The sequence below is a fragment of the Stylophora pistillata genome, chromosome 3 (genome assembly GCF_964205215.1).
Source record: "Stylophora pistillata chromosome 3, jaStyPist1.2, whole genome shotgun sequence".
NCBI lineage: Eukaryota > Metazoa > Cnidaria > Anthozoa > Scleractinia > Pocilloporidae > Stylophora > Stylophora pistillata.
In genome coordinates, this window is record NC_142521.1 from 31,114,435 (window position 1) to 31,138,464 (window position 24,030).

The 24,030-nt window shown below is 38.1% G+C and overlaps 1 protein-coding gene across 2 annotated transcripts in view; it reads left to right on the forward strand.

Annotated features, from left to right (window-relative positions):
• The first annotated feature begins 2,984 nt into the window (after positions 1-2,984).
• The window catches only part of LOC148735607 (uncharacterized), a 70,729-nt gene continuing 49,683 nt past the window's right edge, over positions 2,985-24,030 (forward strand). The window contains exons 1-25 of one of the 2 annotated variants that reach the window (XM_088753505.1): positions 2,985-3,132; positions 4,765-4,831; positions 5,333-5,398; positions 5,840-5,911; positions 6,343-6,408; positions 6,863-6,937; positions 7,294-7,365; positions 7,641-7,739; positions 8,507-8,578; positions 9,977-10,042; positions 10,498-10,614; positions 10,999-11,064; positions 11,478-11,549; positions 11,886-11,954; positions 12,439-12,504; positions 13,058-13,129; positions 13,503-13,574; positions 14,337-14,408; positions 14,901-14,966; positions 15,426-15,497; positions 15,963-16,001; positions 16,554-16,625; positions 17,414-17,514; positions 19,342-22,407; positions 22,931-24,030. The exon at positions 22,931-24,030 is cut by the window's right edge and continues 246 nt beyond it. In XM_088753505.1, coding sequence (XP_088609631.1) covers positions 5,335-5,398; positions 5,840-5,911; positions 6,343-6,408; positions 6,863-6,937; positions 7,294-7,365; positions 7,641-7,739; positions 8,507-8,578; positions 9,977-10,042; positions 10,498-10,614; positions 10,999-11,064; positions 11,478-11,549; positions 11,886-11,954; positions 12,439-12,504; positions 13,058-13,129; positions 13,503-13,574; positions 14,337-14,408; positions 14,901-14,966; positions 15,426-15,497; positions 15,963-16,001; positions 16,554-16,625; positions 17,414-17,514; positions 19,342-22,389 — 4,590 coding nt within the window. In that variant the 5' untranslated portion in view covers positions 2,985-3,132; positions 4,765-4,831; positions 5,333-5,334 and the 3' untranslated portion in view covers positions 22,390-22,407; positions 22,931-24,030. The remainder of the gene's footprint in view (positions 3,133-4,764; positions 4,832-5,332; positions 5,399-5,839; positions 5,912-6,342; positions 6,409-6,862; positions 6,938-7,293; positions 7,366-7,640; positions 7,740-8,506; positions 8,579-9,976; positions 10,043-10,497; positions 10,615-10,998; positions 11,065-11,477; positions 11,550-11,885; positions 11,955-12,438; positions 12,505-13,057; positions 13,130-13,502; positions 13,575-14,336; positions 14,409-14,900; positions 14,967-15,425; positions 15,498-15,962; positions 16,002-16,553; positions 16,626-17,413; positions 17,515-19,341; positions 22,408-22,930) is intronic. The other variant, XM_088753506.1, reaches the window with a different exon arrangement.

The window sequence follows — 24,030 nt, forward strand, 5'->3', positions numbered from 1 at the left end:
AATCTAGTGGCTGACCAACCCCGCCTCCCCACCGAAGAATGTAAATGGGTTTTAAAGAAGTGTGAGGGAAAGATGACAAAATGTTACGGGGGAGGGGAGGGTGGGGTAGGAGGTAGCCTTTGATGGACTGACATCCCATCTTCGAGATCTTAATACCCTCGACTTTGAAGTCGGGGGTATTAAGATCAGTACAAAATCTTTTTGTGAAAAAGAGTAACAAAAACAAGATTGGGACTCATCCATGTTTTAAGCAGGGTTCGAGTGACTTTAAACCGCTAATCAGTTTCACGTGGGTTTAAACTTCTGTTTGTGTTATGTTTTGAAGTGTAGTTTCATTTTTGCACCATAGGTATTAATAACTCTTTGGAACTTACCAGCTCTTCGAAGTTCTCTCAAGAAGGAAGGCTGGGAATTCACAAAAGAAAGAGGAGATGAATACGGTCATGTTCCACCCACCCCGCGGCCGTACGACGAGGTCACAATGCCACGGGGACCTCAGAGAGGAACCCCGTCTACGGTCGGAAGGAACGAACCACGACCGGTACGATCAGACGAAACATCGATTCCGGAACTTCGATACGAGTACGAACAAAAAAGCGAACCCCCAAGGTTTTCCAAAGATGGTTACGAAGCCGACGACGATGCTCGACGGCGAAGAGAGCCGAACAACGCACGAGACGAGTTGGAAATGAAAGGCGTGGGTGACTATAGGGAAATCGATCATCGCCCGGGAGTCGAGAGAGGCGGGGATGTTCAAGGATTACCTCCGGGTGCCCCGCCGGCTTACCCTGACGGGGGTGGAAATCCCCAAGAAGAACCAACATACGCTCAGGTCGATAAAAGTAAAAAGAAAACGTATAAATTACAAGGAGGGGAAGGTGCAACTTCTGACTCGTGGGTTTGAATGTTCCTCTGAAAACTTTTTCGCGTGAAGTATTCGAAACCGCAGTATTCGAAAGAGCTCGTAGGAACAGCAACTCCCTCGCGTTCAAGAAACGTCAACAATCGCAAGGAGGAGTCAAATTTAACTGAAAGCGTTTCTTCTCGGCAGACGTTGAGGATTTATAGTGTTTTAAAAGTTAATTGCGTTCACTGATCGAATGGACGCCTTGATGAATGCTGGTTAATGGCAACTCAAGGGAAAAACTGGTTTTTCTAATAGTTTGGCCACACTGTAAATGATTCATCGGAAGAACACATTCATACAATGTGCAACTGAACTGTTAGATTCTAGATATCAGATAGTCACCTCTTTGAAAGAGGGTCGAAGGCTTAGTTATATTTTTTAGTTGTTTTTTTGTATGGAAATAGTAAATATAATTCAACCTGACCCGTCATCGTATATTATAGTACTTCAATGGCACGTAAGCCAAACTTAAACGATCCAAGTTCGTTATCTGCATATTGGACGAAGGAAAGAAATCAATTCACCATTCCATGACTTATCGGCCCTGTTTCTTAGATTGATCATGAGCAGAGATCAATTCAAGGGCTCGTACCATGTTCGTACCATGCTCGTACCACTCTCGTAACATGCTAGTACCATGCTCGTACCATGCTCGTACCATGTTCGTACCATGCTCGTACCATGTTCGTACCGTGCTCGTACCAATTCAAGGGCTCGTTTTATAGCGTAGACCCTGATTTACAATGACTATTCACCGATGAACCATCAAAGAAGGCATGAAAACGTTGCCTGAATCGAAAACCGCTGCATCACTTCGAATTCTGTTTGAATAACAACACTCCACTTTCTAATCTCTTTATTTCTTGCATTGACCTACTCTTGTGCTTAAAAACGGAAACTCTTACACAGCAAGCTCTTGCTAATGACCTCTCAAACGCTGTTGATCGAAAGGAAATACTTGAAATTCGAAAAAATAAAGACCAGAAATGGTTCAGGCGATGATAGACCGGAAATGTTTAAGGGGATGATATATATAGACCTCTCTGTCATGTTATTTTTTCTTGATTTCTTGTCCGCGTTTTCGATTTTGAGGCAAATGAGTTGTTCAGGGTGCGTCTCCAACACATGGACGAGACGGTAAATTTGCGTGCCGGAGCATATTTATCAAAACAATTTACTTATCACGAAATATATTTGAGACAGAGGGTTTTACTGATCCTCTAATCACTCATTCTTTGCTTTGTAATATTTTTCGACCGAAACAAAGGAATCAAAGGTTGTGTTCACTTTCGCTAGTTTTTGATGTTAGTGTTTTTGACTCAGCCATCAACTTCCTCTCACATAATCATTTTCGATACTATTATGTCAGAATTTTGGGTTACTCACATTTTCGGTTTTTTTCCTCGTATTTTTGGGACAGGATTTCAGAAAACAAAACTTTAATTCTTTACCATACCCAAAGAAGGAGGAAAATGAAATTGAATCTGGCATGACGTTGAATTAAATCGTAACAATCACGAGCGGATCACGAATCTGATGTGAGAAACCAAAAAGTGAACATGTACACTGAAAATATCCAGCGGTTGGCGAGATACGTGATTCCTGCCTTTTTTAGGCCAATGATCCATGATTCATGAAAATGTTTTTTTTCCGATATTCGTGATTCATGTTTTAGCTACATTTCATAACCTTAAAAGCAAGAAAATTCATGACTTTATTTAACCGCTATGATTATTTTGTATATAATTCCGAAGTTCTCGACTAGTAATCGTGAAGGCTGTGATTCAAGTGCCAGAGCGAGGTGGTATAACACCGAGTATGAATGTGTATGAAGTAGAAACTCGGAAGAAAATTACAATTTATTTTTCTGACATAATGAGATAGTCAGTGGCTATTAAAGTTGACAGGGTCGCGTACAGGGCCAGTTGTTTCGATTTCGTAGTTGTACATGAGTAATGATCTGATCTTCACGAACAAAAACTAAAACTTCCTGCGAAACTGAAGTAGTTACCTAGAAAAGCACAGAAACAGAAACACGCATACACTCCTCAAAATTTTATTTATAACCGAGGGAAACAGTATAAAGTGCCGTTGAACTTCTTCGAATTTCATCGTGCGGCTAAGCCGTGACACTTTAGTGGTTACACCTTGGAAACAGCAAGGAAACTTTTCATGTGGAGTTGGTGTCAAGAAAGCAAGACAAACTTCCAACCGAAACTTCTGAGGTAAGAGTCGTGTATGATTAGGAGTGTTTGTTTATTAATAACAGATTTGTTTTTTGTTATACTTACGGTAATGATGTCCTTCATAATTTGTCTCCTTTGCAATTTGTACCTTTTCCAATATTAGATGTAAGAATTGGATAATCTTGCATTCCGATTTCCGCTCCCGATAACTCGAACAATCGTTTGCTCGAAACTTTCGCTAGTTCAATTAAAAATTCGGTAAGGCTCAGGTTTAATTTCTGATATCGGCTTAATTAACAGTTTTGTTTTTCTTCCAATTATACGAGAGTATTCTCAAGCTGAAGTGATTTCTGTGTTTGTTTGCATTATTTTCTTCGCACTTTTGTATTGATTCATTTGGCAAGAAATGCCAAAATTTTTATTATGTCCTCCAGCAGTTTGATACTCTCAAAATCATTTCCTGTGATATTGCCAAAGTTCCTTTATTTTCTCGTACTGAACTCGACACAGAGAAAATTGAAACTAAACTATTGATAGGTTCAATATCAGTAAGAAATTACGTTAAAAAAAATTAGGCCAAACAAATTTTGATGTGGTCGTGATGCGGAATGGAATGCGCAGCGTTTGTGATCTATCACGTTCAACTATACTCCAAAGATAAGTTCAATTTTTTCGATCTTTGCCAATTTTGCGGGAATGTTAATTTTCGCGTAAGTCGCTATCATGTTCGAAATAGACTTTGAGTTGTCGCTGAAAGTGATACCAAAAAGATGAAATAAACAGTAAATTACTTCGTAACAACGTCCACTTTCTCGCCTATTGGCTTTGATCTATAAAACGGATCGAGTACCCATTCCAAGTTTGCCATTCATCCAAATATTTTGCCCATAAACAGTTTTTTCCTTATGATTTTACAGGATAAGGACTCTTAATCAGATCACACAACTATGGGGCAACTTAACAGCAGCCATAGTGGTTATGATGATGGAAATTTCGGACAAAAGATACAGGCTAACTTCAGCCAATTTGAGAGCGAGAGAACTCATGTGTTATTGTCTAAAATAAATTTGCAGATCCTGCTTCGCTTCATGGGCCGTCGAAAAAAAATCATTTCCGTGACCAAATCGAAGCGAATCAGAAGGAGATGATCGATATAAGTTTAAAACTATACAATGTTTCTCGTTATTGTTTTTGAAAATCACTATTTCATAAAATATATTCTGTCTTTGGAATCCGCTAAAATGAAGAAACTTCCTGCTGCCCGGGAATTGCCGCGATGAAGTATCTATTGGTTAAATTTTTTAATCTGAGTAACTGAAAGGAAAGGATTGTGGGAGTTCTGTAGACTACAAACATAGAGCATCTTCGAAGGTACGTTTCAATCAAACAAATAGCGAAAAACGAAGCTTGAAAAAAATTCAGGCTATGACAGTTTTCGAATCCTTTTCTCTCCCAGATACTAGCTTGGTGCCCCTACCCGACCGATACAAACAAGAATTTCTCATGTAGCATGCTCTCCCAGCATGTCGCACGGTTTGTCCACACCCTTTTTCGTTCTTGATCACCTGGGCCTTTTTTTTTTTAAATATATTCCGAATGGGTAGTTCAACGATGCATACATTGAAGAAGAAGCGAATCTTTCTAAACTAATTATTTTGTATTTCCTTTTAGATTATCAAGTCATCAGAATCTTCTCGTTGATGGATGAAATCCTCTCTCTACACCCTGTGTTACTGAGGTGAGTATTTCATATTGTCTAGATACTGTTTATACTTTTCACTTTGTCAGCCGTTGTAAGCTTGCCTGCAATGTGCTTGTTTTTGGGCAAGGAAAACTGGGTCGAGAGCATGATGTCGAGGCTTAACAGAAAGACTTCAGACGAAAATACAAAACTAATATTCCTTTCTTAGTTTGCCTCGTTTCTGTGAGCAATTGTTTTTGTTATTCTGGTCTCCATCACAAAGAATTTCTTAGTTGTGCAATGGGACTTCGTAGAAACCACAATTTACAAATATAAGATTCTTGCTGCGGATAATTTTTTTTCTGGGAAATTAACAAATATGCGCCTAATCTGTCAACCAGCTCCAGGTTTCCTGGCTCACGTCCTGATCACCTGTCCTCTTTTGCCGGGTGATTTTGTTTTTGGATGCTGAATATACATTTCAGGGAAATTTTTCTTATGAGAAACATTTATTCACACTCTATTTGACTACCATTATTTCATCCTGTTTTATTTCAGATATGGCTGACGATAAAATCAAATCACCTAAAGAGCAACGAGGCATTGGTGACGATACGTCTTCAGGTGAGAAAAAATTAAATTACAAATATTTTCCTCTTTAAAGCTTCCATGTAAAAGATTTAAAACTATCTTTTTCACAAGGTTGCGAAATTTGAAAACATGAAGGTGACCACTGACGCTTGAAGGGATGTTTCTAACCTGCTATCAAGCTATTAAAATCTCTTTAAGAAAGGATACACAAAGGGCTGATTATCTTAATATAATGCCGATTTTTCAGCAGAAGCAAGCAAGCAGCCTTTAAGAATGCATAGGTTAAAAAGACTAGAAAAGCAGAAAACAGGAAATCTTTACTTGCTCTTGTTGCCACTCAAAATTGATTGTCTTGGCCTCCCATCAACCTTCAGACTGTAAAGACAGTTTTCTCAACGAAAACCACGAAAATTTCAATATTTTAGGAGACTTCATAAGAGACTCATTAACTTATATGGTATCTATGTATTTCAGCCACAGAGGATGGTCAAGCTACGTCGGTTTCCGTTGAGGAGAAACTGGACGTCCAAAGAATCATTTCATCAGGTGAGACATGATCGATTTCTCCTATCATCACCTCTAAAGAATGGTGTTTTAAAGTAAGGAACACGCCTGTACTAAAATAAAAAGAGGTTGCGAATGCTACCAACACTGAGGAGTCGAACTTTCCCACACTAGACTGTGGGAGACTTGGGGTATGATGGCCATTAAATCAGATTCATGTAACTGGGCTTTGGGTGATCATGAAATGGAAAACAGTATCTTATGGCTGGTGGTTAAGGTTAAAGGCGACGTTACTGAGCAAAAAACTCTCATAAAAAAATTTATATTTTCTCTTACTCAACTTATTCGCCCAAAAATAAAAAAAGAATAACGCAAAAAAAAAAAGCTAAACAAGTTATTTTCCAATGTGATGTCATGAAAATGTACTACTGCAATGACGTAAATTCAACCTTAATTTCACTCTTTGTTTTCAGATCAGGCTGAAGATAAAATTCCATCACCTGATGAAAAACTAGGAACTGGTGACAGTATGTCCACAGGTGAGAAAAAATTATTTAAAAACTGTCTACTAAGGTGTCTGTATCATATCTCCATCGCAAATCTTTCGCCTTTTGAGCCTTTGATTTAATATTAGGGGTCACTGACGCCTATTACTGCGGCTTGTCTTATAAGTCACCTTTAGGGTCGCTTACTCAAAGCTTGACCCAATAACTGAAATTATTACTCTTGCACTTTTTTAGAACGCTACCAAGACGAAAATGTTATTCAAAATTCTCTGGAGTGGCCAAAAAAAAAACTTGCTTTGCTTTAAATTAAGAGAATTAGCTTTCGACATCTTGTCATTGTAAAGATTTCAAAACTCGAAAAATGCAGAAAACATCAGACAGGACAGTTTCCGTGACAGAAACTCAGAAAATTCAGTTCAACAACCTCAATGATCTCGAAATGTTTCAACAACGTCGATTAAGAGGTAGTTGTTTTCTTGTATTTCAGCCACTAAGGATGCCGGTCAAGTTACGACAGTATCGGTTGAGGAAAAAAAGGATGCTTATAACAAGAACTCATCAGGTGACAAAAAATATCAAATAATGGTTTTCTACCAGTGTAAAACTAGGGGGTGATGTTTAGAGAAGGCTACAAAAGCTTAAGAAATCAATGTATGCCATCGAAAGAGGAAGGAAATCATAGCACAAGGAACCAGGCCCGGCACTTTCTATGAACTGAAATGTCAAACTTGCAATGAGGCCCGAAGTTAAAGGCCTGTGCCATCAAGCCTGCAGACCGTTTACGAACTTGATATTCGTTAGACTTTCGAACAAAAACCATAAATTTTAATGGAGAAGTCTTCTAACAATCATAAGGAGTAACAAAAACTTAAGTTTCATCGACGCAAACTAAAATATGAACCTTTCGTGGTATTTCAGACACAGACGATCCTCATGTTCCATCAGTTTCCGAAGGAGAGAAACTGAAAATTAACATAAATACTTCACCAGGTGAGAAAAACTATCAAAGGGTGGTGTTGTATTGTTAAAACTACTGAAAGATGACGTTTTTTATTCTTTTGAGTAATACGCACATAGTCAAGAAAGAGAAATTCCGAATGTTCCCCACAGCAGACAAACCTTCATCACTGAGTCGGAAGTTCGTTATATGAAGGCTAAGAAATCAGATTTATCGTTCAAACATCCTGCCAACTGCTATGATTGGAATCATAATAAAATTCAATCAGCGCAAATTTAAGATGTCTCGTTCTTTGTATTGATTTCAGCCACGGAGGATCCTCAAGTTGCATTGATATTAGTTGATGATCAAGTTACCTCTGTTTCGGTTGAGAATGAGCTGGACGTCCAAAGCAGCATATCACCAGGTAAGAAAATAATAGTATTCTACTCTTATCTCACCTGTAAGTGAGTGCTTTCAATAAGGAACACATACTCAGAGAAGAGAAACTGCGCATGCTCTCAACAGAAGTCGAACAAATATCTCTGAACTGTGATGGACTCGTGGTACAGAGGCCATTACGTCAGATTTATGTGGACGACAAATGACAAAAAACATCTTGTATACAGCTGGGATTGCTTGATCATGGGATGGAATGAAGTAGCTTGTAATGTTGTTTTTCGGGGCTTTTTATGTCAGTCAACAGTTCCAGAACAAAAAGCACACTGAACATGACGTGACTACTGACGTTTGATAAAATGTTTATAGCCTGTGTTTCTAACTCGCTTTCCGAGGGTCCCTATCTAAGAACTTTTACGCCTTTCCCAACCAAGGATGATCAGTGTATGAATTATTCACACGTTTTTATGATGGTATTAAGCTATTAAGATCCTTTTAAATAAGGATACACAAAGGGTTTATTATCTTAATATAATGCCGGAATTTCAGCAGAAACAAACGAGAAGCCCTTAAGAATGCATAGGTTAAAAAGACTAGAAAAGCAGGAAGCAGGAAATCTTTACTCCTCTCCTTGTTTTAACAACAGTAAACTGACTGTTTTGGCCTACGAAAACGTAGACCGTTCAAACCCCGAGTAAAATGAAGACGGTTTTCTAAGCGAAAACCACGAACATTTCAATCCTTTAGCAGACTTCATGAGAGAATTATAACTTACATGGTATCTATGTATTTCAGCCGCAGAAGATAGCCAAGCTACCTCGATTTCAGTTGAGGAGAAACTGGACGTCCAAAGCGTCACTTTATCAGGTGAGACATGATAGACTTCTACTATCATTACCTCTAGGGCACGGTGTTTTAAAATAAAGAACACGCGTATAATTAAAAAAGAGAGTCTGCAAATGCTCCCAACAGGAGTGGAACCTCCCTTACTAAACTGTGGGAGACTCGTGGTACGATGACCATCAGATTTATGTAATTGACAAACATCTTGCATGTAGCTGAGATTCAAATGCTCGTATTCTTTTGCGTACAACAACAACAACAACAACAACTTTTATTTGCACCCTGAGTTAAATTAAATTTACATCACAAAAAAAGTAATAAAACAATTAAAATAAAGTGCATGGCTGCCCAAAATAACCACCAGGCTAATAGAATTGAGCAGCCATCCTTAGTGTTTTAAATGCTGTGATGACCAACGGTGTCAGGTACTTGAGACTTCTTAAAGTAACACATACAACAACACAGAAACACACAGACAAAAAATAGTTACAAGCTAAAAATACAAATTAGCGAAAATAAGCAGGAAAATACAGTATGTATAGGCAGATTAACTAACGGAAGAAAGGAAATGTATAGTATAATCAAGTCAATTAGTAAGTTGCAAGAATACTTGATTTTAACTTTTTCTTAAATTGTTTAAGTGATAGAAGCTTAATGTCATCACTGATTGCATTCCAAACCTTAGCGCCTTGATATCTAATATTAAGAATACAAATGACCAAAGTTTGTTCTTGTCTTTGGCAGAGCATAAGTCATTCTAGAGAAAAGCCTTGTATTATAATTATGGATATATCAACAAAGTTGAAATGGTAAATTGGCCACCGTAACGATTACAAAAGCTGACGTTTCGAGCGTTAGCCCTTCGTTGGAGCTCCGACGAGGGGCTAACGCTCGAAACGTCAGCTTTTGTAATCGTTACGGTGGCCAATTTACCATTTCAACTTTGTTGATATATCCAAATTATTATAATTATGGGTTTCTTTGACTGAAGTGAAAAAAACTTTACAATTAATGGGAAGAAGTTGGTTTTTAAATTTGTACATAAAAACTGCAATGTGAACAATTACTTCATCAAATAATTTGAAATAATGAGATGAAAAACAGTATCCTATGGCTGGTGGTTAAAGTTAAAAATAAAGTTACTGAGCAAACAACTGTCTAATAAAGAAAAATATCTTATCTTGCTCAAATCTATTCGCCGAAAAAAAAAAAGCAAAAAAAAAAAAAAAACCGAAAAAAAAACTAAACAAGTTGTTTTCCAATGTCCATAATGTTCGCTTAATAAAGTATATTCTATATACAAGGCTAAAAAAAGATATTTTAGCCTTGTATATAGAATATATTGTTTTCCAATATGTTGTCATGGATATGTACAACTGCAATGGCGTAAATCCAACCTTAACTTCACTCTTTTTTTTTCAGATGTGGCTGAAGGTAAAGTTCCATCACCTGATGAAATACTAGGAACTGGCGACAATACGTCTACAGGTGAGAAAGAAAATCATGAGAGAAATTGCCAATAAATGTGTCCGTGTATCATTATCTTCATCGCAAGTCTTTCGCCTTTTGAGCGGAATTGTGATTTGATATTAGGTTTCACCGAGATAGTCTGCGTCCTGTCTTATAAGTCACCTTTAGGGTCGCTCACTAAAATCTTAATCCTGTTAAAAGATTTTCTTGCACTTTTTAAAACGCTACAAAGACGAAAATATCATTCAAATTCTCCGCTGGAGTGGCCAAAAAAAATTTGCTTTCCTCTAAATTAAGGCAATTAGCTTCGACATCTTGTCAATTTAAAAGATTTCAAAACTCGAGAAATGCAGAAAACATCAGACAGGACAGTTTCCATGACAGATACTGGCTAACGTTCAATTCAACAGCTTTCATGAACTCAAAATATTTCCTTAACGTCGAATAAGAGATACTTGTCTTCTGTATTTTAGCCACTGAAGATCCTCAAGTGAATTATGTTTTGGTTGAGGAAAAGGTGGATATTCATAACAAAAACTCATCAGACGCGACTGAAAGTGAAGTCCTACCACCTGAAAGTACATCGACAGGTTAGAAAGAGTCAAATATAAAAAAAATTGTCAAAAATATCCAAGGCATTCCCGGCTTTGATGCCTTACGGAGAGACTGTAGTTAGTATAAGGAGCCACTATCTTTTTCTTTCGTTATTTTTTGAGGACAAATTGGACGTTGATATAAACATCTCATCAAGTAAGAAAAACTACAATATGGTGATTTTCCACCAGTGTCACAACTGAGGAATGATATATTTCTACCAAATGACACACAGTTACTCGCATTTACAAAAGAAGTTCTGAGTGCTTCTACGCGAGTAAAAACTCCCTCTCTGAGCTTCAAGAGATTTATGGTACTAGATTTAAGTGACGCATATTAGGTAATTTTTTAGTACCTGACACACTCAGCTTCATTCTCAGATCTGGCTAAACATAATGTGACATCACAAGAAAGGAATCACAGTACTGATGAAAAAATGTCAACAGGTGAGAAAGAACAAAACGAAAAAAAAATTTTACAGAAATATCAATGTGCTGCTGAAGAAATTTAGCTTTAGACCATATCAATTGTAGAGGTAGCCAAGAATGAAATATTTTCTGTGACATTTGAGGAGAATTAGCCCTCGGAAAGTTTGAGGATTTATAGCGTCAAACGAGAGGCAATCAGGGAAGGCAATCAGGGAACAACAACCTTACCCTCTTCTTCCTCTGGAATGAAACTTCAACCTGATGGTACAGCCCAAAATTAAAGGCCCGTACCTGCTGACTGTGTAGGAATTAAATTCAACGTCCGCTGGATTTCTTCTAAAACAAAAACTATAACGTTTCACTATACTGGTTATCATGAATTCAGCACTGAGGTAGTAGCAAAACCTTGATTTTTTGTCTTGATATTTCAGCCTTTGAAGATCCTCAAGTTGCATCCATTTCAGACGAGGAGAAACTGAGCATTCATGAAAACCCTTCATCAGGTGAGAAAAACTGTTAGAGGTTAGTGTGTTCTACCTGTTAAGACAACTGGAACACTGGCATGATGTTTTTCTATCGAGTGACACACAAATAGTTGGAAAAGAGAAATACGGAATGTTTCCCAAAGGAGAGGAACCTCCATCACTGAGTTGTAAGACACTCGTGGTATGAAGGCCAATAGAACAGATTTCTATATAAGGCAAACGTCCTGCAAATTGTTAAAATTGGAATCGGTTGCAGAATCTTTTCGTGTTACTACAGTGATGGGAGTGAAGGAGTCCACATTTGGTCACATATAAGGTTTTTTTTACTCTTCACTCATTCTGTATAATTTTCAGATATGACTGATGATAAAGAACCATCACCTGACGGGCAAGTAGAAATTCTTGGTGCAAATACTCCTTCAGGTGAGAAAACCATAGGTAAAATGAAGGTTTAATTGAAGTAAAGCAGTAAGCAGAGCTTGGCTCTTTGTTGGTTGGCTACAGGCGCCTCGTAGTCTACGACCTGTCCAAGATTTCCCACAGCCACTTTCCGAGTTACCATCTAAAATCCTAATTCCTAAAATCGTAATCCTTAGACACCCATAAGTATTCCCTTTAAATATTACCAAGCTATCGTTGTGGGAGAATAGAAGCAGGTGGGCCATTGAGTGGGTTGCATGTATTATGCATCCTGCATAATGCTAAGATTGATTTTTTTGTGTGATCATGGAATGAAAAATGGTATCTTAACGCTAGTAATCAAATTGATTGATGATGCTCCTTAGAGAATGAGAGCGGCATATTCGGTAGAAAAGCTCAGGGTCTTTAGCATAATGTTTTTGAAGGTATAAAATGTATGGCTTTGATGTTTAAGTTCGACCTTTATTGCATTCTGTTTTCTTTTCAGATGTGATTATAAATGAATTCCTATCAGGTGAAGGAAAACTAGAAATCGGTGACAATGCTTCCCAAGGTGAGAAATAATCTGATTAAATTTTTTTTAAAATAAATATCCTATAAAGCTATCGTCATTGCAAGTTTGCACTCGTGTAAGCAAAATTTGACATTATTTTCAGTGAATACCGTGACTGATTAAGAGTTACGGAGAGTCTGTGGCCCGTCTGGGGAATCTCTTTCCGAGTCGCTTCAGTGAAAACTCAACCTCTTTGGAGCGATCAACATATAATTTTTCCGAGCAATTATTAAAACATCATTAAAATCAGAAGAAGACAATTACGCAGATTATTAATTGAGGAATACTCATGATTGTCGCGATATGACACCAAATTCTCAAGAGTAGCCAATAAAGAAAAATTAAGGCTTAGTTGGGAGACTTAGAATTTAAGTCTTGCTATGGCAAAGGCCATAGGATTAAAGAATTAGCGGGAAAAAAAGAAACCCATCAAATCAGTAGAACAGTTTCTTGACCAAACCTATAAAATTTTAGCTTTTTAGTCTTTATGAACATAAAAGGGTGGTGCTACAATCCCAGAAGATGTATTCACCAAATTGCTTCTTTGTTTCAGGAACTAAAGATGCTCATGTCATATCGATATCAATAGAGGAAAAACTCCACGTTCAGCAGAACACCACACCAGGTGAAGAAAAACCATCAAATTAAGGAATTCTTTTGGCAACATAACTGAGAGATGATGGTTTTCAATGAGTTGCATACAGAAAGTGAACCTCTATCACTGAGTTTTACGCGACATGTGGTGTAAAAGTCATCCTATTATACTTACGTAAAAAATCATCTTGTAAATTGCCAAGATTGGGATATTGACTTGGTGCTTTCGCGTGACTCGTGTACATCAAGACAGTGTTTCTTAGCCCTCTAACTGAAGAACTATACTCTGCATACTTGTTTCTTTTTTCTCAGTGTCCCTACTTAAGCGGTTACAAATTACAAAGCGTTACCTAACTGTTCAAATATTGTTCAAATGTGTTAACTTGCTTTACCTTGCATTCCAGCCACAGAGGATGCTAAAGTTACTTGGAAGCCATTTGAGCAAAAGCTGGATGTTCATGACGCCACTTCATCAGGTAATAAAAAGTATAAAATGATTGTATTCTGCCATTATCACAACTGAGAGAGGATGCATTCTTAGTGAGTGATGAACCAGAGAAAGGGCCATGATAATCGGACTCTCTTTAAGACTCGCTTGTCAAACTAGCTCCTATGATTCTTCCGAAATATCCTGTATATAGCAAGGATTGGCTGAGGATAAAATCCAATCACCTGAAGGTGACGATACGTCTACAGGTGAGGAAAAATTAAATTACAAACATCCTTTCCTTTTCAAAGCGTCCATGTGAGGTATTTCAACAACATGAAGATGATCACTGAAGGTTGACAGAATGTTTATAGCCTCTGTTTTTAGCCCGCTTTTCAAGGGTCACTATCTAAGAACTTTTTCGACTTTCCCCACCAAAAATGATCAGTATATGAAATATTCTTCCATTTTCATAATGTTATTAAAGCTTAAAGATCTCTCTTAAGTAAAGAAACACAGGGGCTAATTATCTTAATATAACGCCGAATTTTCAGCAGAATTAAACAAGAATCCCTTAAGAATGCATAGGTTAAAGAGAATAGAAAAGTAGGAAACAGGAAATCTTTACTCTTTTCCTTCTTCTAGATTAGTTACAACAGAAAGTTGATTGTCTTGCCCACGAACCCGTAGACTGTTCAAACCCCCTTGAAGTAAAATAAAGACGTTTTTTTAACGGAAACCACGAGACTTTTAATCCGTTAGCAGACTTAAAAAGTGACTCATCAACTTATATGGTAACTATGTATTTCAGCCATAGAAGATGGTCAAGCTACGTCAATTTCAGCTGAGGAGAAACTGGACGTCCAAAGCGTCACTTCATCAGGTGAGACATGATAGATCTCGCGATGCCGGGTGTTTTAAAATAAGGAACACGCGTATACGCGTGTTCCTTATTAGAAAAAAAAGAGAGGTTGTAAATGTTCTATCAAGAGTCGATCCTTCCCACACGAAACAGTGGGAGACTGGTGGTATGATGGTCATTAAATCAGATTCATATAACTGACAAACATGTTGCATACAGCTGCGATTGAAATGCTTGCATACTTTTGCGTGATCGTGAAATGGAAAACAGTATCTTATGGCTGGTGCTTAAGTTTAAAGGTGACGTTACTGATCAAGAAACTCTGATATAGAAACATATCTTTTCTAGCTAAAAACGTATTCGCTCCCCCCCCCCCCCAAAAAAAAAAAAACCACACACACAAAACAAAATAAAAAAATAAAAACCAATAACTTGTTTTCTAATGTGTTGTCATGGAAATGTACTACTACAACAACGTAAATTCAACCTTACTTTAACTCTTTTTGTTTTCAGATCTGGCTGAAGATAAAGTTCCATCGCCCGACGAAAAACTAGGAATTGGTGGCAACACGTCTACAGGTGAGAAAAAATAGATTTAAAAACTGTCAGTGTCTGTGTATCATTATCTTCATCGCAAATCTGTCGCCTATTGAGCAGAATTGTGATTTAATATTAGAGGTCACTGACACCTGTTAGATAGTCTGTGGCCTGTCTTATAAGTCACCTTTAGGATCGCTCACTAAAAGCTTAACCCCAGCAACTGAAATTATTATTCTTGCGCTTTTTAAAACGTTACAAAGACGGAAATTTCATTCAAAATTCTCTGGAGTGGCTAATAAAACAAGCTTTGCTCTAAATTAAGAGAATTAGCTTGGACATCTTGTCAATGTAAAGATCTCAAAACTCGAGAAATGCAGAAAACGTCTAACAGGACATTTTTTCCCGGTAGAAAAGAAGAAACTTTCAGTTCAACAGCCTTAATGAACTCAAAATGTTTCCTTGGCGCTGATTAAGAAATCCTTTTTTCTTGTATTTCAGCCACTGAGGACGCTCAAGTGACGTCAGTATTGGAAGGGGAAAAAGTGAATGTTCATAAGGAAAACTCACCAGGTAAGAAAAACTATAAAATGATGGTTTTCTACCGGTGTTTAAACTAAAGGGTGTTGTTTGGCCACAAAAACTTAAAAAATCAATGTATGCCATCAAAAGAGAAAGGAAATCAAGACACACGGAACCAGGCCCAGTAATGTCTTTGGACTGAACTGTCGAACCTACAATGCAGCTCTATTGTTGTGGAAGATCGAAGCGCATGGGCCACTGAGTGGGTTACATTCTGCATAATGCTAGAATTGATTCTTTTGTGTAATCATGGAATGGAAAATGTTATCTTAAGCCTAATAATAAAATTTATTGATAATGCTTCTTTGCAAATGAGAGTGGCGTATTTGGTAAAAAAGCTCAGGGCCTCAAGCATAATGTTGTGGAAGGTATAAAATGTACAGTTTAATGTTTTACGTTCGACCTCAATTGCATTCTGTTTTATTTCAAACGTGACTGAAAACGAATTCCTGTCAGGTGAAGGAAAACAAGAAATTGGTGACAATGCTTCTCAAGGTGAGAAAGAATCTGATGAGAGTTTTTTAAAATAAATATCTACATATAGTCATCGTCATTGCAAGTTTGCACTCGTTTAAGAGGGATTTGACTTTATTTTCAGTGAATACTGAAGCATTACGGAGAGCCTGTGGCCCGTTTGAGGAATCTCTTCCCGAGTCGCTCTATAAGCGATCGACTCATAATTTTTCCAAGCAGAAAGTCAAAACATCATGAAAATTAGAAAAAGACATTTATGCAGATAATCAATTGAGGAGTACCCATGGTTGTCACGATATGACACTAAATTCTCAGGGAAAGCCAACAAAGAAAAATTGAGGCTTAGTTGGGAGAATTAAATTTTAAGTCTTGATATGGAAGAGGTTAAGGGTTGAAAAAGGCAGGGAACAAAAAACCTTCCCTCCCTGGTTATTTTGGCGGAGCAATCAAATCAGTAGAACAGTTTCCAGATCAAAGTTATAAAGTTTTAGTTTTTCAGTCTTCATGAACATAAAAGGGTGGGGCTACAATCCTCGAAGATGTATTTACCCACAATGCTTCCTTGCGTTTCAGCCACAGTAGAAGCTCATGTCACATCGATATCAGCGGAGGACAAACTCGACGTTCAGAAGAACACCTCACCAGGTGAGGAAAAACCATCAAATTAGAGTATTTTTTTAGTAACACAACTGACAGATGATGGTTTTCACTGAGTTACAAACTGGAAGTGAACCTCTATCAATGAGCTTTACGCGGCATGTGGTATAAAAGGCCATCATATTATACTTACGTAAAAATCATCTTGTAAATTGGCGATATTGGGATATTAACATGGTGCTTTCGCGTGATCATTGACATCAAGACAGTGTTTCTTAGCCCTCTAATTATAACTTTCTTTTTTCGGTGGCTTCAGTCTCAAAATTAAAAGATAACAATGTTTTAAGACTTGGAACGGGGCGAGGAGCTTTGTTCAAGAACCAGTCCCTCAATACTATTCCTTGTTTTTCGGTGATGGTCATCATAGAAGAGCGCATGGTCTTTACCGGCTTACTTCTTTATAAGTTGTAGACCTCTTAGGTAAAGAATAGTGGGGTTTAGGTGAAAACCACCCGAACATATCACTCATTACAGAAGCCAAGATCGGGAATAAAACATGATCTTTGCCTCATTTGTGGACTAAAATTGTTCCCGCCCCCATTCAGACGGTGAGGAAGTCCTAGTTCCATCGAATTTAGGAAAAAAACTAGACATGAATCATAACTTGAAGTTGGACCTTGAAATCATTTGTGTAGACGATACAAAAAAGGGAATAGCACCCTAAGTCTCTATTGAAGAGTCACACCGTTGATCCTTGACACTTACAGTTTTCTTCGTATATTCGTTTCTGTCTTTGAATAAATTTCTCTCGGCTCAATGACTAAGTTTCTTTTTAGGAGCCAGTGTGCAGGTTTATGGTGAGCTGAATGTTGCAGCGCAAGAAACAGAGCACAAACAAGATATGAGAGGCTTAAGAAATCCCTCAGAGAAAGGTCAAGTAAGTGTGAAAAACAAACACGAGAAGCGTAGCCCTTTTCTAAACGTTTTAAGTTTAAAAACTTTCCTTCACTTTAAAAGGAATATAGAAAAGAAACTAATGAGTATCTTGCGATGATTTTGGACTGGAAATTAATATTTACTAAATTCCAGAGCAATGCCATGTGGGGTTTGAAGTGTATGACAAACGAATTACATTCAATCTTAGGGCTAAAAAACCAAACTGCAAAGTAATTTATGAGGGTCTCAACGGGGTGATGAATTCTACGGCTAACAAGTTTGAACATTTTTCGGCTACCAGTTAAATTCTTTCCGTTGTAATTAAAATAAATTTTTTTGCGGTTAACCCCAAGAGTTTTTTTCGATACAACAAATCTCCTTGTCTTACTGATAACAAAGTAAAAAAAAAAAAAGTTTAATGTCGAATCTGTTTTAGTTATCTTTCATGAAGTTTCAAAGACCGCAAAATAAGTGCCATTTCTCCATCACTGTGTTTTTGAGGTAAGGTAAATCCATCTCCGTCTCTTTGTAATGCGTTTGTAGGTCAAGGGTCGATTCTCTGTTAATTTCTTTCCTATGCACACTCTTAATTTGTGTCCTAGAATGTAATTTTTGATGCACATTTATCGGCTGTGAATTAGTTCATCCGTCCGGTTGTTCATTCGATGGGTTCCTGATGTGCCGCTTGCGTGACTCAATCTTTTTATCCTACTACCTTGGACTCTGTTTTCATTTGCGATTTTTAACCGCTCTGATTATATTCGGGTTATGTTTCACCCTCGCTGTTCGTTTCTGAGGAGGCAGATAATATACGCGTATAAGATTCACCTTTTCTATTCCTTTTTTGTGCTCTCAAATTTACAAGAAGCTTTTCGACCTCGTTCAGTTTAACTTTCGACTCCGTGGCTAAAATTTCTTAATCTATGGCCACTGACTCTACGTACTTTGAAAGTTCTATTACATTTATTATTCTAGTTTTTGCTTGCGCTAGTTTACTGGACTTTGTTGCAAGTCTGTAAACGCGTCTATGGCGAAATTTCCCCAGCGCTCCAACAAGGTCACGTTCTGCTTTCTTTCTAACCGAGCTTAGATATCTGGTTTAAAATCTTCATCGATCGCGATGTTCGTCCAAACCTTGTATATTAGGCTTTTTGGGCATGTGCCTTTCTCGAGATGAGGTTAGAAGAGTCGGATAGAGTTCGTTCCAAGTAGTGTTAGGGATCTCTTGACTCCATCTCATTGAGGCTTCGCGGCTTTGGGCGACAGACGATTTCCTCCATCTTCGTGTCATATTCCAATTGATTAGAAGTCTACAAGTTTCGGATGCTTCGGAGTCATATATGTCCGAGTTTGAGCTTCTAGATGGCATGGATTTCTGTAGCTAATTAGGTGTTTTATTGAAGGTCCTCGATGTCCAAAAAAAAAGAAAATTCCCCAAACGATTTCTTGTCTTGGGAACCTGGGATGACGTGACAGCCTACCCCGAGCCAGGTCCCAAAATGCACGGTCGTTTACGTAAAAAATTGAGCTTTGACTGCTTGTAGAATTGCGAGGTTTTATTCGACTAATAAAATTCTTTCACTGTGATGATCAGTAAAGTAAGGAAGTTTCTTTTATCGTAAAAAAATGTTTTGGGGTTAGTGGCACTTACACCTTTTTTTTGTCTTCTCACTTTTTTATTACATTTTTTGCGGCTAACACTCATCTCCATTAAGAACCTCACGTATTGAAACAAAAGGCTTACGTATTTTGACCTTGGAACTTGAACATTTGAATATTACGTCCAAAAAAGCTATAAAAATTCTTACGAAGTTTCGCAAAATTCTAGGAAATACAAAATATCTCGTACAAAGATGAAGCCTGTCCAGACGATACCCAAGATGTCATCCGTCTCAAACAGCTTCTGCAAATTGCCAAAGCAACCAGAAACAAACATGGGGAGGGCAACGCTTACTATGATATTGGTTCGGCCTATCACGGCCGTAAATACTTTAGAAGAGCCATTGAGTGCTACAAACGTGCAGTAAATCTTTTCAAAGAATTGGGCGACAAAGCTAGGGAGGGGTATAGTTATAGCGGACTCGGGATCGCCTATTTTGAGTTGAAAAGTTTTGCAAAAGCTATCAAGTACAAACGGCTTGCATTAGAAATTTTCAAAGAAGTGGGCGACAAGGCTAGTGAGGGAAACACTTATTACAATCTCGGTAATTCTTATTATGGTTTAGGAAATTTTATAAAAGCTATTGAGTATTACCAACTTGCATTAGAAACTTATAAAGAAATGGGAGACAAAGCTTATGAAGGAAAAAGTTATGACAGTCTTGCTCATAGTTATTACAGGTTGGGAAATTTTATAAAAGATATCGAGTACTGCCAACTTGCATTAGAAATTTTCCAAGAAGTGGGCGACAAGACTAGAAAGGGAAGAAAATATTACGATCTCGGTGTTACTTATGCTGAGTTAGGAAATTGTATAAAAGGTATCGAGTACATGCAACTTGCATTAGAAATTTCCCAAGAAGTGGGCGACAAAGCCAGAGAGGGAAACAGTTGTCACAGTCTCGCTATAGCCTATTGTGAGTTAGGAAATTTCATAAAAGCTATCGAGTACAATAAACTTGCTTTAGAAATTTTCCAAGGAGTGGGCGATAAGGCTAGAGAGGGAGGCACCTACAGAAATCTCGGTAATATTTATGCTCAGTTAGGAAATAATATAAAAGGTTTCGAGAACGAACAACTTGCATTAGAAATTTACCAAGAAGTGGGCGACAAGGCTAACGAGGGAAAAAGTTATTATAATCTCCGTAATTATTATCACGATTTACGAAATGCCATGAAAGCTATCAAGTACCAACAACTTGCATTAGAAATTTTCAAAGAAGTGGGCGATAAGGATCGAGAGGGAGAGAGTTATTGCAATCTCGGGTTGGCTTGTTATGAGTTAGGAAATACTGAAAAAGCTAAGAAATACCAAGAACTTGCATTAGAAATTTTCAAAGTAGTGGGTGACAAGGTTGGGGAGGGAAAGAGTTATTGCAACCTCGGTAATGTTTATAGTACATTAGGACTTTTTATAAAAGCTGAGGAATGCTATAAACTTGCTTTAGAAATTTACAAAGTAGTGGGAAACAAGGCTGGCGAGAGAATTTGTTATTGCTATCTCGGTAGTTGTTACTGCGAACTAGGGAAATTTATGGAAGCTATCGATTATCAACAACTTGCATTACAAATTTCTAAAGAAGTAGGCGACAAGGAAGGGGAGGGGGACTGTTATTCTCATCTCGGATGTACTTATAATAGATTAGGTGATGATCGAAGAGCAATGGAGTATCACGAACTTGCACTAGCAGTTGAAAAGAAAGTGGGAAAAAAGGCTAGACAAGCCTTAACACTTTTTAACCTTGGAGTTGTCTCTAAAAACCTAGGGTCTCTCTTCAGTTCGCTTAAGTACTACCAGTCCAGCGTTACGATGTATAATGAGCTAAGAGCTGATCTGCAATTTGAAGAAGAGTGGAAGATTACCTATCGTAGTTCCTGTGAAGATGCATATGCAGAGTTATGGAAACTGCATTTGAACTTAGGTCAAGTTGTTGAGGCTCTACTCGTAGCTGATCAAGCACGTGCTCAAGCTCTAAATGATTTGGTGAATTATGAGTACGGCTCTGGTGAACCATGCTATTTGTCACACCTGTCTGAGAAGCCTCTTTACCGATTACCTGTGGGTTGTGCTCAATCGAATTTGGTTTTCTTAAAAGTTACTGATGAAAAAATGTATTTCTGGGTTGTTCAGATCGGTAATGATGTTCACTTCAGACGAATCAACATCCGCGATTATAGTTCTGATGGTTACTTGACCGAAAACTATATTGCAAAGTTAAACGAAGAGAAATTCAGAACATTGCATGTCAAATGTGAGAATCGTTCACTTGATGATGAACCCTGCGATGACCAGTTAGCTATTGAAAGGGCGGTTGATAAGCTTCCTGAGTCTTCCCAGACAGAGTCACTGCGCAAATTGTATGACATCATCATTGGTCCTATTGCCGACCTGATCAATGGCCATGAACTTATCTTTGTCCCCGAACGTTCATTGTGCATGGTCCCTTTTGCTGCGCTGATAGACTCCAATTCAAAATATCTGTGCGAATCTTTCAGAATTCGTGTCATTCCATCCTTGACCACTCTGAAGTTGATTGTTGATGAAAGAGACGACTTTCACAACAAGACCGGCGCGCTACTCGTGGGCAATCCATGTTTGGATGAAGTTCTTTTTAAGAAAAGAAGATTAAATGCGCTTCCATGTGCCGAAGAAGAAGTGAAAATGATCGGTGACATCTTCGGCTCTACTCCACTCATTGGAGAGAAGGCAACAAAAGATGAGGTGTTGAGGCGGCTCTCGTCAGTTACTCTGGTGCACATCGCAGCACATGGCCGGATGGGGACAGGAGAAATTATCCTGGCGCCACGAACAAACCGCAAATCACAGACTCCTGCCGAGGAAGATTACCTTTTCACAATGAAGGATGTGTCAAATGCTCACCTGCGGGCAAAACTGGTTGTGCTGAGCTGCTGTCACAGCGCTCGAGGAGAAATCAAGGCAGCTGAAGGAGTAATTGGCATAGCGCGAGCGTTTCTTGGTGCCGGAGCTCGCTCTGTTTTGGTGGCTCTGTGGGCGATTAGTGACGAGGCCACGAAGGAATTCATGAAGTACTTCTATGAACAACTTGTCGCAGGAAAGAGAGCCAGTGAAGCTCTTCAGCAAGCTATGAATTGCATGAGAGAAATTGAACAGTTCAGAAATGTACGGAACTGGGCACCATTTGTACTCATTGGAGATGACGTCACACTGGACCTACCAGACGCTTCTGAAGTTTAGACTTTGGATGATGTACATGTGGGTGTAACTTTCTTTATTGTCAATTACTGTAATGCTTAAATGACTCTATGAAGATTTTTTTGTTTTATTCTAAGGCTTACAATCCTATGGCACCTGTAGTGGCGTAGAAATGCAATGCAAATTGTGTTACATAGTGCTCTTACAGGGGCGGATGCATGAATTTTTGATAGGGGGGGTCCAAACTTTGGTTCAGAAAGGACTGTTGGACTCTTTTGAGGCAAATTACTTCTCCCCCACACCCCCCCACTCCCCCTCCCACCAGTCGCGGTTGCACGTTACAATTCTTTGGCCGCTTACCGTTTACTTGGGTCCATTAATTTTAAAAATCAGCCAGTTAAAAAGTGATATACGATCCTGCAGATGTAAGAATTTCATTCTCAAAGTTGTTAGCGTCAGGTCTGATGGGGGGGGGGGGTCCGGACCCCCGGACCCTCCCCCTGGATCCGCCACTGTCTTAGCATTTTAGGAATTTTTCTTTCTCAATTCTTAATTTGAGTTTGAATGATCTTTTTCCTTGAAGGTTGTGAACACTGAACAGAAACTTGCACAAGAAAAAGACAAGACTCTACACCGATGGAGAAAAAACTTCAGGGACCACACCAGGATTGGATTGTACACAGACTCAAATAGACCAAAGTAATCTAAGACTTTTTAGTTTTTCTTTAAGTGTGTTTGAGTACTTTTAGAGGCATTATACAATCGAGTATTCATTTGAACTCGTAATCGATGAGAAATTTTAGCATTTCTCCACTTTTGGTTAAGGATTTGATATTTAAATTTCATCACGAGCCTAGAGAAAAAGACTTTTCAGATCGGAATTTTGTTCAATAAGTTCTTTACTATAGATTAACTAAACAAAGAGTGTTTCAATACTATTTGTGGCGCTATGCGATCGGGTACTCAATTGAACTTGTTATCGCTAAAACATTTGAAGCGTTTTCTTAAAAAGAGGTTTGGGATTTAGTTTTTAAGTTTCGTTATGTGCCCGAACAAGACTTTTTATTTTGTACAAAGAGTTCTTCACTTATGATAAACTGCACGAATGGGCTAGTATATCAGAAAATAATTTCCAGGCTATAATGAGAAGTCATGTCAATTGCGCAAATTTGCCAGTTGTTAGGTTGGCTAGAATTAATCGCAAACTGATGAACTCGTGGCCTGATCTTTCTTCAACTTCTTTTTTTAACTTGAAGTAACAAAGAACGGGTATGATGATGTAAATTTTTATTCCTTTGACTCTTTGAGGGTCTCCATGAGGCTTTTACGGGTAAAGAAAGGTTAAAATTTTGGCCTATTATTACGGTTAGCATATTTTACGAATATCGGTTTAAATTTGTCAATTTCGGTCAGCGGTTCAATCTCATTGAGACCCTCTTCTTTGCTAATTTCCGTAGTTTTAGCCTTTTCAAGGAACGCATTTTTTAAATATCGTTTTAACTGCTTTGACACTTTTGAAGAGGAGCCCTTCTGAAAACCGTTTTTGTGATGAATAATCACTTTATAGGTTTTGGAATTATTAATTTGCTTTTTACTAGTACAATGGAACCTCGATTTAACGAACCTCTGTGTAACGAAGTCCTCGGTTTAACGAAGCTCCATATAACGAAGTCCTTGATTTAA